The sequence below is a fragment of the Dermacentor albipictus genome, chromosome 6, assembly GCF_038994185.2.
Source record: "Dermacentor albipictus isolate Rhodes 1998 colony chromosome 6, USDA_Dalb.pri_finalv2, whole genome shotgun sequence".
In the NCBI taxonomy this organism is placed as follows: domain Eukaryota; kingdom Metazoa; phylum Arthropoda; class Arachnida; order Ixodida; family Ixodidae; genus Dermacentor; species Dermacentor albipictus.
The window spans coordinates 11,625,404-11,641,931 of NC_091826.1; the positions used below are offsets into that span (position 1 = coordinate 11,625,404).

At 47.2% G+C, this 16,528-nt stretch overlaps 2 protein-coding genes across 2 annotated transcripts in view; both read left to right on the forward strand.

The window, feature by feature from the left end:
* LOC135914259 (uncharacterized) overlaps window positions 1-117 on the forward strand; it is a 68,106-nt gene extending 67,989 nt beyond the window's left edge. The window contains exon 21 of the mRNA XM_070541442.1: window positions 103-117. The gene's annotated coding sequence lies outside the window, so the exon portion shown is untranslated. The remainder of the gene's footprint in view (window positions 1-102) is intronic.
* LOC135914225 (ABC transporter G family member 20-like) lies at window positions 32-9,985 on the forward strand. Its single transcript, XM_070541443.1, has 4 exons — window positions 32-191; window positions 945-1,121; window positions 8,216-8,302; window positions 9,747-9,985. Exons 1-4 carry the CDS (start codon window positions 32-34, stop codon window positions 9,983-9,985), a joined length of 663 nt encoding a protein of 220 aa, XP_070397544.1.
* Window positions 9,986-16,528: the final 6,543 nt, after the last annotated feature.

Consider the following 16,528-nt stretch of genomic DNA (forward strand, 5'->3'; position numbering starts at 1 on the left):
ACGGAGAAAGAAGGACCTCGGTGTATACAACATGTTAGACAGGATACACGAAGATTGCGACACGCTCACACAGGTTTATTCCTCCTCTTCTTTATTGCGCAGGTTCATCTACTTCATATCGACAACGGTGTGCCTAAACACGCTGCTCGGCGAGAAAGGCGACGGCTTGCTCGAAAGGTGCATCGTCGCCGGTAACTATATGCCATGTATACTCGGCCCAAGCTTCATTCTGTCTATTCGAACATAGGCGAAACCTATGTAGTATACGTAAAACGAAGAAATGCTAGTTTTAGACCAGCGCTGAATTGATAAATTATTTAAGTGTGGAAATAAAAGTCCATGTTACGTTCACAGTTGGAACGTTGTTTAATATAAGCACGTAAGCCTATAGCTGTAGAAACGCAATCGCATAAAGTCTTCAAGCGCATTTTGCTACTGTGGCAGAGACGTGACTGCCGCCATCGCCGTCATTTTATATTTGGCTTTCTCTAGACCTATACGCAAATTCATCGTCACCTGAACTAATTTAGGCAGTGCTGCCCTTCGCCGTTAGTTTCGCCAGCGTATATAATTAGCACGGCAGTTTTTGCACGTTTACGTGCACACTCGCCTCAGGCAGCGGAGGTGTGGATGTATGGTGTACTAGAATAGTGAACTAGTTTATATACTATATTATTACTGCAGCATAGTTTACTATAGCACCGCACTGTATATCACCACACGTGTAATATCATTGTAGTACGATACGTGTTGTACTTCCCGCGCCGAGTTCCGCTAGTACGACCACGGCCGCTTAATTAAACCATCAAGCGGTACCAACAATGAAATGCCGCGAACCAATGCACTAAGCTAAGCTACGCGACGAATCGCATCCCCCCCCCCCCCCACACACACAGGGTGAGCCATGTATACCTATATATATATCCTGCCGCGTTCAAACGCAGGCGTGCGCCCCTACGAGATCGTGCTGGCGCACGTGTGCTCCCTGTCGTTCGTGGTGGTGGCCCAAGACTTGCTTTTGCTCTTCGTCGGCTTCGTGGTGTTCGAGCTGCCCTCGAGGGGCTCACTCTTCGACGTCATAATCATCGCCATCATGCAGGGCATGTGCGGCATGGCGCTAGGTACAGAACCATCCTTCTAGATACTCTTATATAGATGGAGACCAATATAGGCGGTCTGTAGATAAGATTCAAATCGACTGTTTTGCGTCATCAGTACCACTATAACGCAGAGAACCTGCAACATGGAGCTCCGGTCTATGCCAACTTCGTGTTCTTAAAAGATAAATTTAGACGGTCTGATTCTATATTCTCTATATTTATTTGATTTATTTGATTTATACAATACTGCAGGTACGTGGTCCAAGCAGTGAGGGCAACAAAAAGTACATACAATGGCAACAAGTGCGACAATGAAGGATGAAGGTTGAATTTCATTCATTTCCTCTTGCCGGTGGAAGAATCATATATTTTGAAAATTTGTCGGATAAAATCTAACAGATTTTCTCTGGATTCGTTCAAGGCTATTAATGCTAGACTTATAGTAGGGGCCCAAACTACACGTGCATATTTGAGCTTAGGTCTAACCAGGGACGAGTAGAGAGCATATTTACGTTACTAGAGGCTTTCTTAATTTGTACCTCAAAAGACAATTTCCGGAAGATTGAAGAACTAGCGTTACTTATGTGAATGTTCCGTGACAAGGTGTTATTAAGAGTGACTCCTATAGATAATTGTAGTTAGATCATAAAGAGGTGGTGAAGAAGTTTTACGTATAAAGTAGCGGTGATTTTTTGTGCGTCATTAGACCTAATACGCTCTTATCTGTTAAGTGGCATTACCCACCAGCTGCACCATGCGGAAATATTATTCAAGACATAGATTAATTTGATCATTCATAGAAGTAATATCATTAAAAAGCTCACAATCATCGGTAAATAACCGAATCTGTGCACCACCTTCAGCAGTGATAACAATGCTGCTAATATATCAAATAAAACGAAGAGTACCGAGGACACTGCCCTGCAGCCCATCGGATGTGACTGGGAGGCAGCCCGATTTCCCACCGCCAATTTCAACGAGCTGTTTCCAGTTGAACAAATAAGCGGATATCCAACACATAAACATCCTTAAATATTAGTTTATCAGGTATGACCGTATCTAAGGCTTCAGCAAATTTAAAACAAAAATAAATCTATGTTAATTCACCATTCTTGTCAAAGGTTGAAGCGAAGAAATCAATCACAGTACCCTCTTCTACACCCGTGCTGAAAGCTAGGTATAAAAGAATGCTGTTCTAAAGCTTCGTTAAATTCAGTTGCTATGATATGATCAATGGACTTGCAGCACGAGGACGTTAAAGAAATAGAAAGGTAATTTTCTAATACCATATGGTCTCCCTTGTTAAAAATCACACGATTTCGGCTTTCTTCAGTCGCATGGTAATTCGAACGACAGTAACGAAGACAAAATATGCAATGCCTGCGGTATCGAGGAAACTATAGAACATCTACTCTGCTACTGCCCATCTTTTGAAAACGAAAGACATTATCTCTGCACAGCTCTCAGTCAGCTAGATAGAACACCATTCACCTTGAACAAGACCTTGGGACCATGGCCTTGCATATCGCACCTACAAAAGGTCACAAAAGTGCTGCTGCGATATTTGAAAGCTACTGGATTGAGTCAGCGTCTGTGATCCGGACTGAGTGACCGAAAGCTATCCCCAGTAGACTTTCCCTTCTTCTTTTAATCTTTCCGTTCCCTTTTCCCTTTTCCCAGTATAGGGTAGCCAACCGGACTCAGTCCTGGTTAATCTCCCTGCCTTTCCTTTATCATTTGCTCTCTCTCTTTCTCTCTCTCTCTCTCTTATAATTAAATTAAATTATGGGGTTTTACGTGCCAAAACCACTTTCTGATTATGAGGCACGCCGTAGTGGAGGACTCCGGAAATTTCGACCACCTAGGGTTCTTTAACGTGCACCTAAATCTAAGTACACGGGTGTTTTCGCATTTCGCCCCCATCGAAATGCGGCCGCCGTGGCCGGGCTCTCTTATAATAAGCGGAGGTTACAGTATATGTCGTATGAAACAATATTGGGATATCATCAGGTCCACATGAACTCTTTAGTTTCAGGTTCAAACAACACAGAAAGTACACCAGCAAACGAAATAAGAGTGACGTCAAGCAAATGGGACATTGTGCAGTTACGCGAACATTAACTGGAATCCAAAAAGACATTGTGATTGTGAAAGACAGCATTAAAGTGTTGCCCCTCTTCTCCGTAACCAACTGTTCATGTACTGTCATTTGGAACAGGTGTTTCTTTTCTTTTTTTTTTCGCAACATAATTAGAAAACTTAATTGAGTGGTTTTTATAAAGTTAGGCAAACACGAGTTGAAATAATAATTCCTTGAACTACGCACTGCAAGTGTAAGCGTGCTTTAAACTTCAGATGTCAGGCTTCAGATGTCAGGCTTCAGATGTCAGGCTTCAGATGTCAGGCAGATGTCAGATGTTGGCTGCACGCGAACCTTTTCAGTCTCTTAATTTTGCGTTTCACACGAATGATATTGCGATTTATCAATGCTGATTTTTAACGCTCTTATTCTTGTGCAGTATTAATTTATCTAGTCAAAAGTGGCATGTGTTTTTAGAGTGGTTCCAAAGTAAGTCAAAGCTATTGTCTTCAAAATTGGTAAAAAGCTTTCCAAGTGCACAAACTCGCAAGCATCGTTAACGCGCAAATATATTTGACGCACTAGATAGGTACCTCTCAGTTTTGATACAGGAAACAAGGAGTAATTAGTGCCAAGTGAGCTGCTTCGCGTCATGAGCACCGCCATCATGCGGTTATTTGGTGCGAGCGCATACACTGGAAGCGCCGGCGCTGCGATCGTTCCTTTCGGAAACTGGATCACGTGACATCTCTTCGCAGCGGCCGGAGCGCCGAGATTCAGGAGGTTTATTTATTTTGATTGTTCATAAACGCTGCCCGTTGTCATTGAACAGTACTGATTGCATAATTAGAACAGGAATAAGTTGCTCGGGGCCTGCTTCGTGCTTTTTAGTGCATTCGTTGGAGAATACATCCAACCGAAGCCGCGGTTTGCTGTTCTGGTCGGATTGTTCGTTTAGATGGCAGCGACAAGACCTGGTCTATGCAAAAGTGAACTGGTCAGAGATTCTTTTGACAGCCTGAATGGGTTAAAAATGCCTCATAGAAATTTCTAAATTAGTAAGGCAACTTTTCGTCAAACAATGTTATCGTTCAATACGCGGCCAGGTTACAGTTGGGGATAACGTTTTCCGTAGTGGAAAAGAAGATTATGAATGTTCTCATCAGCCGAGCAAACAAGGACGGTCTTGACCTACTACGCAATACAAGCAGGGGTTAGCTTACGTGAACTTTACAGTACGAAACAAAAACATGACTAACTTTCTTTTTATTCTACTTTCCTTTATTATTTATGCCTTGCGGAAAATCCTCCAGAATATAAATTTAAAAAAGAACGAGACTACTCCCCACGTCACTTCGTATCGTTTCGTGCTTTTATTTATTTTTTTTCTTTCGTTCTCGATCATCGGGCGTCCGCACGCTCAACAAAATTACGGCAAAGTACATCGTCATGTGTTGTCCGTTACTATAGGGTGAACGCGAACGACACACGACTACGCAGCACGACACCCTCATTTTGTGGATTAATGAAGGTGCGCGTTGATACCGAAGGCCTACTTGCAATATACGGGTGTTAAAACATAAACAAACAAATCGCAACGTATGTTTATCTGTCAACAATATTGCTAGTAAGTTAAATGAGGAAGATACTCGCAGCATGCATCGAGTTATGCAGATGATGGAGATGATGATGATGCAGATGATGATGCATCGTGGGGTGCAGACGGCCAAAGATTCTATCAGTACCGAACGATGCGGCGAGTGCGCACATTGTTCGGGAGAAAGAAAAAAAACTAACCAATAAATACCGAACATCTACGACAAAATTAATTCTCATGTTCTAACCCACTGAACGCCGTTGATGCTCAAGATATGCTGTGCTACGCGCACGACTGGCTCCGTTAGTCGCGTATATCTCGCATTCAACTGATTCGCTCTTGCGAATGTAACTTGTTATTTCTTAAAAGTGTATGCGTGCTTTAAGATTTTCCAGCGGAATTGAATGACCGTAGAGCTTCTGCAGAAACTACCGTGCTTTCTATTTCTACGATAGTACGTATAGCAAGATTTGTGACGAAATACGTTCTCATACAGCATATCAAATCTTAAACTCAACGAAGAACAAGCGCTGTTGCGTAAGACAAGTGCAACCAATTGAAATCCATGGCAGCAGCGACGAAAAACTAAGCCCGTGACGGCGCTGAAGGAAAGGATCCTTCACGTGATCCAACTTTACACGTCGTCTAGGCGCTGGTGGCAGGCGGAGCCATGGTATGTCTTCGCCTAGAATTACTGCATATGCTCCCTTTAGGGAGCCTGTACAGTAACTATATGCACTATATATACTATATAGTTACTATACACTTTAAGGAGCCTATCATCATCACCTTCATCATCATCATCAGCCTGGCTACGCCCACTGCAGGGCAAAGGCCTTACCCATACTTCTCCAACTACCACGGTCATGTGCTAATTATGGCCATCTTGTCCCCGCAAACTTCTTAATCTCATCCGCCCACCTAACTTACTGCCGCCCCTTCTACGCTTCCTTTCTCTTGGAATGCAGTCCGCAATTCTTAATGACCATCGGTTATCTTCCCTCCTCATTACATGCCCTGCACATGCCTATTTCCTTTTCTTGATTTCAACTAAGATGTCATTAATTCGCGTTTGTTCTCTCACCCAATCTGCTCTTTTCTAATCCCTTAACGTTACACCCATCATTCTTTCCATAGCTCGTTGCGTCGTCCTCAATTTAAGTAGAACCCTTTTCGTAAACCTCCAGGTTTCTGCCCCGTAGGTGAGTACTGGTAAAACACAGCAGTTATACACTTTTCTCTTGAGGGATAATGGCAACCTTCTGTTCATGATCTGAGAATGCCTGCCAAACGCACCCCAGCCCATTCTTATTCTTCTGATTATTTAAGTCTCATGATCCGGATCCGCGGTCACTGCCTGCCCTAAGTAAATGTATTCCCTTACCACTTCCAGTGCCTCGCTACCTAACATAAACAGTTGTTCTCTTCCGAGACTGTTAAACAATACTTTAGTTTTCTGCAGATTAATTTTTAGACCCACCCTTCTGCTTTGCCTCTCCAGGTCAGTGAGCATGCTTTGCAATTGGTCCCCTGAGTTACTAAGCAGGGTAATATCATCGGCGAATCGCAAGTTACTAAGGCATTCTTTATTAACTTTTATCCCCAATTCTTCCCAATCCAGTCTCTGAATACCTCCTGTAAACACGCAGTGAATAGCATTGGAGAGATCGTATCTCCCTGCCTGACGCCTTTCTTTATTGGGATTTTGTTGCTTTCTTTATGGAGAACTAGGTGGCTGTGGAGCCGCTATAGATATCTTTCAGTGTTTTTACATATGGCTCGTGTACAACCTGATTCCGTAATGCCTGCATGACTGCGGAGGTTTCGACTGAATCAAACGCTTTCTCGTAATCAATGAAAGTTATATATAAGGGTGGGCTATACTCCACACATTTCTCTATCACCTGATTGATAGTGTGAATATGGTCTATTGTTGAGTAGCCCTTACGAAATCCTGCCTGGTCCCTTGTTTGACAGAAGTCTAAGGTGTACGTCCCTGATTATATTTGTGATTACCTTAATAAATACTTTGTAGGCAACGGACAGTAAGCTGATCGGTCTATAAGTTTTCAAGTATTAATTGGCGTCGCCTTTCTTATGGATGAACGTTATGTTGGCGTTATTCCAAGATTCCGGTACGCTCGAGATCATGAGGCATTGCGTATACAGGGTGGCCAGTTTTTCTTGAACAATCTATCCACCACACATCAACAAATCTGCTGTTACCTGATCCTCCCCAGCTGCCCAGGAGCTTATACAGTAACTCTGTTCTCGCTTACGGTGCCTTGGGTGCCTAGGGTGCCTCAATACGCATCTCACCCCCGCTGCCTGCGGAGCGACAAACAAGGAGGACATCGAGGCACCCTCGACACGTGCAGCCTGTGCGGCAAACATATGCTGCTTGGTAGAACTTCAAGCTTTGTGCTCACCCACCGTGGCGGCGTAGTGGCTTTAATGTTGCGCTGCTAAGTCCGAGGTTGCGGTAACGAATCCCGGCGGCGGTGCGCCCGCATTTCGATGCGGGCGAAATGCAAAAACACCCGTGTATCGGGCATTGGGTGCATGTTAAAGAAGCTCAAGTGGTCAAAATTAGCCCGGAGTCCCCCACCACGGCGTGCCTCGTAATCATATCGTGGTTTTGACACGTAAAACTCCGGAAACTAATTTGAAGCTTCGTGCTAGACAAACTCGGTGCAGAGATTAAGTCACCACCCAACATCCAATACAGCTCGGCAGTCTTCTTCACAGGGTAATGTTACATGTGGAGTTTACATAAGGCTCAGGCTAAGGCTGGGTGTGACGTACCGAGCCTTCGGCCGGTGCGATGTGCCATCTATATACAGTATACACTCTCTTTACGACGAACTCTAAGGGACCATGAAAATTTGTTTCTGATCACAAGAATAATTGGCAACATGACCAGGTGCATCCAGATAACTTACTTCAAAACGATAAATGAAGTAGACTTAAAACGGAGGGGGGGGGGGGGGGGATGGCATAAGAACTTAAGCATTTTTTTAGCTGAACTTTATAGAAAACTGTCTTCAAGGGGTGCTCTTCTTGGTTTCATCCAGTTCATGATGGTGTTTGCCGCTTCTGTGCAAATCAGCGAGCAGCCTCAAATGATGTTATCTCACCTAATAAGCTTAAAAATCCTTCTGTACCTTCGTGCTGCTGGAAAAGTTCACTAGGGAGTTGAGCAGACTTGATTTCTTAAAGAGCACTGCTTTCGATTTCAGCCTTTGCGTACACCCACTCGCCAAGCGTTTCGTCTCTTCCCTCTCTTGAGACAAGATGCATTGCCGTTCTCTTGTCCCTGTCATCTAGAGAGAGACGGGTTCAGATGAACAAATGAAGTGGAAAGGACTGAATAGAAGAGTATACCTCATGTCGGCCGCTTTGTCCCGTTCTTATAAACATCATCCCTCTTATTGGCAGGGTTGATGTGCTCAGCGGTTCTGGACAACACCACGACAGCCGCCATGATAGTTGACGGCATCAACTATCCAATCATGATGACCAGCGGTAAGCCACCGTAGTTCGATCATAAAGAGTCTGCGATGACACTGCAGTTTTTATAGGTGTATATATAGCCGTTCAGTAAAATTCTTGAAACCATTTGCAGTGTGCCACTGAATCTATAGCAACGTTTTGCCGCTCTTGAAGCGTTGTCTGCTGTCTTCTATACACGGCTTGCTAGAATCTGAGATGTGTTGTTTCTTCTGCGGTAGTAGGCGTACGTGGCCCTTCATCGCACGCTGTGAATGCCGTATGTCCGTAAAATGAAAGCACTCGAGTGGAACGCGAATCGTTTTAATGCGGCAAGCGCCACAACCCGATCTGGTTGTCCCACTCCCTACCATTCCAGGGACGGTTGTCTAAGGGCGGTAGTCTGTGCCACACCAGCAGCAGGCACGTAGCTGCCATTCGAGATAAGAGGTCCAGGGTGAAATGGTGTTCACTAAAATCAGGGCGAGCGAGGCATCTTTTGCCGCGAACGCCGCGTCTCGCTCGATGCGGGCACGGCGAGCCTCGGCGTTCGCATGCGGTCTCCCTCGCTGGACGAGACCAATTCTGCAAACTGTTTTTGCAAGTGTCTAGGCCCACGAAACTTCACTTGACCGACGCGGTGAAGGGGCAAAACGGGCAGTGGCGTGATCAAGACGTGTGACAATTAAGGAGCCCTATAGAGGGTACTAGCGGCAAACTGGAAGCAGCGTGGGTGCGGCGGCTAATGTGGGGGACTAGGAGCACCGCAGTAGCGCATCATGGTACAAACTGGCGCCACCATGACGTCATCATGCTGCCATGTGCTGATCGACGATTAATGAAATTAATAAATGGCGGATCATTGCTGCCTTCGTTGCATTTAGAATTGCATCCATTGCTGGTATAGTTCGCTGTGACGCTGGAGCCGCATTCCCGTTGCTGCGCGATCCCTTCACTTCGGCCAACAGCACGCGACGCCTCACTGCGGGGCATCCTATAAATGCAGTGCACAGATCTGCGATGTTGAAGTAACCCTTCTGTGATGTGCGCCATTCTTTTCGTCCCGTATACTTCCGTCAGCTTTAGCTAATTAACGTTCAACGAAAAGTGATACTCCGAAAGTAATCGATCGAAAATACAGTCCCTCGGTCACGTGCCTATGCTCACAGACGCAGGAAATAAAACCGAAAGGATGTCGGTGAGCAGGCGGTGTTCGGAAGCATGCGGAATGTGATGCTCCCATCATTTCACTATTGCTATGATTGGAGGCCGAACCCGTGTCGCCGCTTCTTTCTTGCACACTGTGACGGCTTCGGATTATTGGGGAACTGGCTGGACGCTAAGAATAGTCTGAGGAAGTCGCTAGAGTGAAAAATCTAGTGACGAAACAACGGCACGAAAGCAACGTTCAAAGGACACCAGCGAAACATATCCTATATGCATGACCATGACATGCCACACGTGTCTCGCTATGTAACAGGTTACGACAAATTTCTTTCTCCGCGCGTCGCAGGCATTCTTTGGCCCCTGGAAGGCATTCCAAAGGTCGTACGTTACTTCAGCTACCTGATGCCGCTGACGCTTCCCGCCGATTCGTTGCGCAGCGTCATGTCCAAAGGATGGGGACTCACCCACCCAAACGTCCTCATGGGCCTGCTCGTGAACACCGGCTGGACGATTTTCTTCATCGTCAGCTGCATGTTGCTTTTCCGACAGTAGAAAGGACACGGCGCCTCACTGACGTCGCACGGACATTTATGATATACAAGAAACCTATATGTACAGCGCTTTCCGCATCCATAACACCGCGAACTGTTCGTTGTACAACAGTATATCGCGAGCCTCTGTCTGGAAAAACCGGCGCGTACAAATTAAATGTTAGGCACGTCACTCTACTCCTCTATGCCTTATCATCCGAAATTTTGGTCCACGTAAAATGCTAGTTTCAGATCGTGCAGATAGGTAGGAGTCTCCGTGCGAGAATTTTCGTATCAAATGCGTTAAAAGAAGTTCGCAGAAATAGCTGTTTTGGATACCGAAACTAATAAAGAAACACGGCTTGCCGGAAGTGACGCATGAGCCCGACTGCCTGGCTCATCGTGCTCGATCTTCGAGATTGGGCGTCACCGGCGGCCAACATCTATATCAACTGAAGGTTTGTTTTTTTTTTTCTTTAGCTGGGCTTGTTGGTGCGTATTAACTTGTGGATGAACTGCGCGAGGACGGCACAAGAAAGGAAACAAACACGAGCGCTCGTGTTTGTTTCCTTTCTTGTCCCGTCCTCGCGCAGTTCACCCACAATTTATATCAATTTGTTGAACCACGGTTCTTCGGGCCTGCAGACGTTCATAGAACCGAGGTTATGTAAACGTGCGGAACATCGGTTCGATAAGCGTTGTCCGCGACGACGGTGCCCGTGGCGACTGCCCGCAGCGTGCTGCAAATGTCGGAGGCGACGTGCTCCATATACGTCATGTCCGCAAGTGCACGCCTTGCGTGCTTAGGTGCTGTTTAACTAATATCAATAAGAAAATTACAGTTATTAGCCCTAAGCTTTTTCAAGATTGCCTCAATAGTATTCTACTGCTACTCATCCATAACCAATTTATCCAAAACGATACATTTCGCTGGAACGGATATACCACGTGAAACGCACGAAGTGCGTGCGGGTATTCGCCGCGTGTATATTATAAAGATAATCCGTTTATGTTATTCGCAGGCGAAACGCTTTCACCACCAGCAACCTAAGTGTTTTGCATATTTCTTTTATTTATTTTTTTTTATTATGGGGTTTTACGAGTCAAAACCATTTTCTGATTATGAGGCACGCCGTAGTGAGGGACTCCGGAAATTTTGACCGCCTGGGGTTCTTTAACGTGCAGCTAAATCTAAGTACACGGGTGTTTTCGCATTTCGTCCCCATCGAAATGCGGCCGCCGTGGCCGGGATACGATCCCGCGACCTTGTGCTCAGCAGCCCAACACCATAGCCACAGAGCAACCACGGCGGGTGTTTTGCATATTTCAAAGAGTGGAACCATAATGTCTTTCTCTCTGGTGGAACCTTGAGCCGCGAAAAGCACGCACAAGGGAGATGACGATGTTCTAAGGATTGTCGCTATACGGTAGCCATGTTTTGAGGCAACAACAACAGGTACCGAGAAGCGTGACCCACCCGCGCAATGACACAGCGGCTTCGCAAATGGCACAGCAGCGGACCGCACGCAAGTGGGGGTCCGCTGCTGTGTCAAGGAAATACCGACCCCCCGGTATTTCCTTGACAAACACGCGTGCTCCTTATCACGCCAGCGTAGCGATGTCTTGCGCCCACGATTGCTCGCGTCCATCGAGGGTGCTCTAATTCCGAGCAACGAGATTGTTTCTACAGATACAGACGAGGCAGATAACATGCGCTATAGCATTTGTAACGTTTGACGAGTATTGCGCTGCACGTTGCCTTACATGCTCGCACGGGCAAGCTTCTGAGGCTTCTGACATGGTATTGCCGAAGCCGCGCCGCCATAGTGGCGCCGCCCTGAAATTAGCGTCAGAAGTTGGCGGCTGCGCGAACCGCTGCTTCGCGGCCGGCGCGATGTTATTACTTTAACAGCTTTTAAAGCAAAGCTTTCCTTGCCACTTTCTTCGGCTTTCCCGCTGCTGCTGCGGTCTTGCACGCCACTAACGCCGGCGGCGTCGGGACGTGGTTGAGACGTGGCCATGTCGCAAAAACATAAAAGGTATGCGATGTCAGTGTTTTATTTCATTACATTTGTTTCTGAGCTGTCATTCTCAAAATTCTTAAGAACAACTTTGTAAAGAATGTAAGACAGTAAGACAAGATATGTGCCACGAGGAGGGCCTGCGCGGTTGCGGTTCAGAATAATTATTTGCCAAGGCGTCGACGCCGGATTTTCTGCGACACCGGGCCCTTAACGCTTTCACGTTAGTGCATGACGGAAGTGTGGCACAAAGGAACGACGATCAGAGAAGCTCGTGTCAACATTTACGCCGCGTCGTACGTGCATAATGCCCTCTGGACGCCGAAACTAGGCGTGACCCCCTACAAATGCAGTGCAGGAGCTGCCGCGCTTGTCTTACCCGCAACAGCAACGACAGTAGAAGGAGGAGGTGGGGAGTATGTTTGCGAGGGAATAGAGAGAGAGAGAGAGGAGGCAGTTTTGCGAGCTACAACGCTACAACCCAGAATGGCGCCGAAGCGTGCACTTAGTACCGAGGAGACGAAGGCTCGCATAAAGCGTCGAGCGGAGCAAGAACGACAAACACAAGCGGAGCAGGCAAGGTAACGTTTCACATCACGTCACGTCTGTAGTATATATGCCGTCAATCTACCACCGCCAAATGGGGTAGGGCGAGTAGAGTTTCCTTCCTCCATGCCGCCAAATAACGTCAATGAATGCAAACAGCAAACAAAGCTTCGCTAACATCGATTCCCACAGTACATGGGATCTGCATATTTTTCCCTGTATTTCGACTTGTAACAAAGTGCCATATTTGATTACACTTAGCCGGCGCCTCCGGGACATCGAAGGGGCAACTGGAACACCAAATCTGGAACCAGCAGGATCAGACCGTGGGTTCACGACTCGCCGAGGCGGTAGTATCTGGCGCGTATTTCCAATTGCTAGTAGGTACAGCGGGGCGTGGCGCCTGCGGAGACGACGGACGTTTGCTCGCATGCGCGAGTAAGAGCGGGTGCGAGAGGAAATGTGGGGACTTTTGCTCCTTGAAAATACGACCCTGCCTAAGTACTACGGAGGAGTTTCTTTGCGCGCGTTGTATGCGCTTGTCCCTAAGCGTGCTGGCGGAAGTCGCGGGGCGCGGTAGTGCTGAACTTAGCATCGCAAGTTGGCTGGTCAACGCAATTATATTTATTCAATCACGTTTTTACTAATGAAAACAACGTGTCATTTCGCATTATTGGCGGTGCCTCCAGGACACCAAAGCGGCAACGGGGACATCAAAGCTAGAAGCCGGACTGGTCCGTGGCTTGGGGCTCGCAGAGGACTGCGCGTGCCAGGGGAGTATAAGGTTGTCTGGCCGCTATCGCGCACAGCCAATTTTTTTTATGCGAACATCCCCTGGCATGCTTCGGCCTCCGCGGCCCCAACCCACGGGCCGCCATGTTTCCAGCTTTGATCCCCCCGCTACCGTTTGGGTGCCCCGGAGATACTTCGCCACCTGCTTTATTATAACCTCAGGTGCTCTCCTGAGGCCTCCGTTTGCCGGTTACATGTGCCCTCCTGGAGCAGTGCTTGTAAAAAATCCGATCTATCATCGCGACGAAAAAAGCGACCCGTGACTTGTACAACACCAGTTAGAACATTGCCCCTTCAGACACAGCGATCACCAAGCGGCGTCCGCACCCACTGCCTCATAGCGCGGGCAGCCAGCGGCGGTGCGTATAAACTAACTCGACTGCACTCCGCAATGCCGGCATGTCTACGGGACAAACGAATACAACGCGCACTAAGAAACCTCCTCTGTAGTGCCTAGGCAGGCTCACATATTCAAGGAGCAAAAGCCCCAGATTTTCTCTCTCTCGCCCGCTCTTATTCGCGCCTACGCAGAAACGTCGAGCGCCGTCAGAAGCGACACGCCCCGTTGTACCTACTAGCAATTGTAAAGACGCGACCCTGGGCTTGGGAACACAGTAGACACCTGCCATCTGTAGGGACTCTCAAATACCGATGAAACGTGGGAAGTGAATAACAAGTATACGTAGTATTTGGAGCAAGTTGCGTTTCTTCCAACAGATTTCCGTAACTTAGCGATGGTTTGCTTTGAGCAAACATATATAACAATACAAATGCAAGATCTGGAAACGAGTTGAACCAGTTGTAACGGAATTTAGCTGCGTGCGCAGTGTCGGAAAGCAAACTAGCGGCGAATGCTCCAAAGCTGGAACGAGCGCTGTTTTGCAGATGATACTAAATTTCTTGTGAGCTACTAAACTGACAACTAACCACGTTGAATAAGAAAACAGCTTCTTCTGCTTACACTGCAATACTAAAGCATGTTATCAAAATGATATGTTGCCTCGCACCATACCGTGTGTCATGTCCACTTCAGACCTTCCGAGCTATAGTTATCGGTCACTGCTACCGCGTCTGCGAACAAGCGTACATTAGCGAGAATATTGCTTCATAAACTATTAGTAACACTAAAGCTCGGGCAGAAAATAAAACAAAACTAGATTAAGCTTGAGCGTACATCATTATAAAGTATTAAAGCGTCTGCCTAAACGAACGAACACTGCGCGATTTGAAACGGTCGCATGATATTTAAAGATGTAAAAAGAAACCAACGGTCTACTCACCGGAAAGAAAGTCGTCGTCGTCCCGAGTGAATTCGTGTCTCGAACAAACCAGCATTGTGTTGGTCACTTTTTCCCAACGCGCAAGTTTTTTATCAATCTTGCGTCTTCGATGCTCGTCGTCTGCTCCTTTAGTGCGTGCGATGAAATGATAAAATGCTGTCTTTCCACCGCGATGACACGCGTAATGGCACGCAGAAAGTCTTTCGACATCCGTATTTCATTCTTTTTCGGGTTTGTGCGCGGTGACATCATTACGATTTGTGAACTATTATTATTATATGGGGTTTTACGTGCCAAAACCACTTTCTGATTATGAGGCACGCCGTAGTGGGGGACTCCGGAAATTTTGACCACCTGGGGTTCTTTAACGTGCACCTAAATCTAAGTGCACGGGTGTTTTCGCATTTCGCCCCCATAGAAATGCGGCCGCCGTGGCCGGGATTCGATCCCGCGACCTCGTGCTCAGCAGCCTAACACCATAGCCACTGAGCAACCACGGCGGGTGTTTGTGAACTACAAGGCAACTTTTCAGCGCTTGCCGTAATAGGAGAACCTGGGGCTGAGCTGCTCGTACGCAAATTCTTAGCCAAAAAGTTCTTACGCTAAGATAAGGGTGCAACCGAGGTGCAGCGCATTTAACTTGCGGCGTCGTATGAGCGCTAAAGCAGGAAGCAAAGCTCCGATTAAACAAGAAATGAAAGAAGTGTGGTCAACTGATAGAATGATCGCACACCATAAATTTGTAGTTGAGGCTATATTCTCACGGCAAATTACTACAATCCCGTAATCGACAGCATCCGTTTCCGGGCGTCTGCTAAAGCGCCGACAAGCGCAACCACACTCGCAAGCGTCGCGCCTAGGCCACAGAACACCTATACATACCTAGGCGCTACTGAGAGATCAGCAGTCGTGTAAGGTTCTCCATAGAATTTCCTACAATTAGAGTTCCTGTATATGGCTCCCGCAGGGAGCCATATATAGTAACTCTACCTACAATATACTAGAGGGAACTCTGGTGCTGCAAACGTTCAGCCACCATGGTAATGGTGGGAAGTACATGGATTTGTCTGATCCTCGCGCTTAGAGCTTCAGATGTTCTTGTGGCTTTGTTTCTAATGCGAAAGAAATTATATGGACACTCCAGGCGCATTTCTACCGTCGCCGTTAGGTTCCGTATGAGGGAAAGCATGTGAGGGTGAGTCGGCGAGCGCAGTTCAATCTCGTGTTCGCGAGAGAGGAATGGCGCCTGGATGCGTGCCCTAGAGTTACTGTATATGCTACCGTAGGTAGCATATACAGTAACTCACCTGTGGTAACTCACCTGTGGTAGCATATACAGTAACTTTAGCGTGCCCTCTCCTGTGGCGCGCGAGGCAGAGGGGTGAGGTGAGCGAGAAGCGTTCTTCTGCGGCGGCTGCCACGGTGCCTCGATGTCCTCCTCACCCGCCACTCCGTACAGGGTGGAGACAACCACGGCGTCTACAACGGCGTAGGCCACGCGAATCGCGGACGCCGTAGGGGCGCGTTGCCGGCACTCGTGCGTCTTGAAAGAAGTCTGCGATGTTTGCAGTGTGCGTAGTGCCGGTAGTTTCGTTTGCGCTGTGCCTTCAACGTTTCGTACGCGTTGAAGCGACAGATGCACGGAGATCAATTGACTCGCGGCTGCTGTCGCGATTCCCAACTCTAGCGTTTTCACAGACAGTTTCCGCTGTCATCGAGCAACGTGCGTTCATGTTTACCTGTGCGCACGTGACACCGTGCTGGTTAATTTAGTTAAACATGTTGACGGGCTAGTGATTTAAATCCATGACAGAATGTGTAAGCACAACTGAGCAAGCACGTAGAAAGAAGCAGACACACAAAGACAGCGCTGTTTCTGTGCGTCTGTTTCTTTCTACGTAGTCGTTAAATCACGCTTGCATATTC

Excerpts from the sequence above, each read along its gene's own strand:
- LOC135914225 (XM_070541443.1), top strand. The coding sequence starts at position 32 with ATGTTAGACAGGATACACGAAGATTGCGACACGCTCACACAGGTTTAT. Across the intron at positions 192-944 it reads CGAAAGGTGCATCGTCGCCG|GCGTGCGCCCCTACGAGATC; the intron begins GTAACTATATGC and ends GTTCAAACGCAG. Across the intron at positions 1,122-8,215 it reads CATGTGCGGCATGGCGCTAG|GGTTGATGTGCTCAGCGGTT; the intron begins GTACAGAACCAT and ends TCTTATTGGCAG.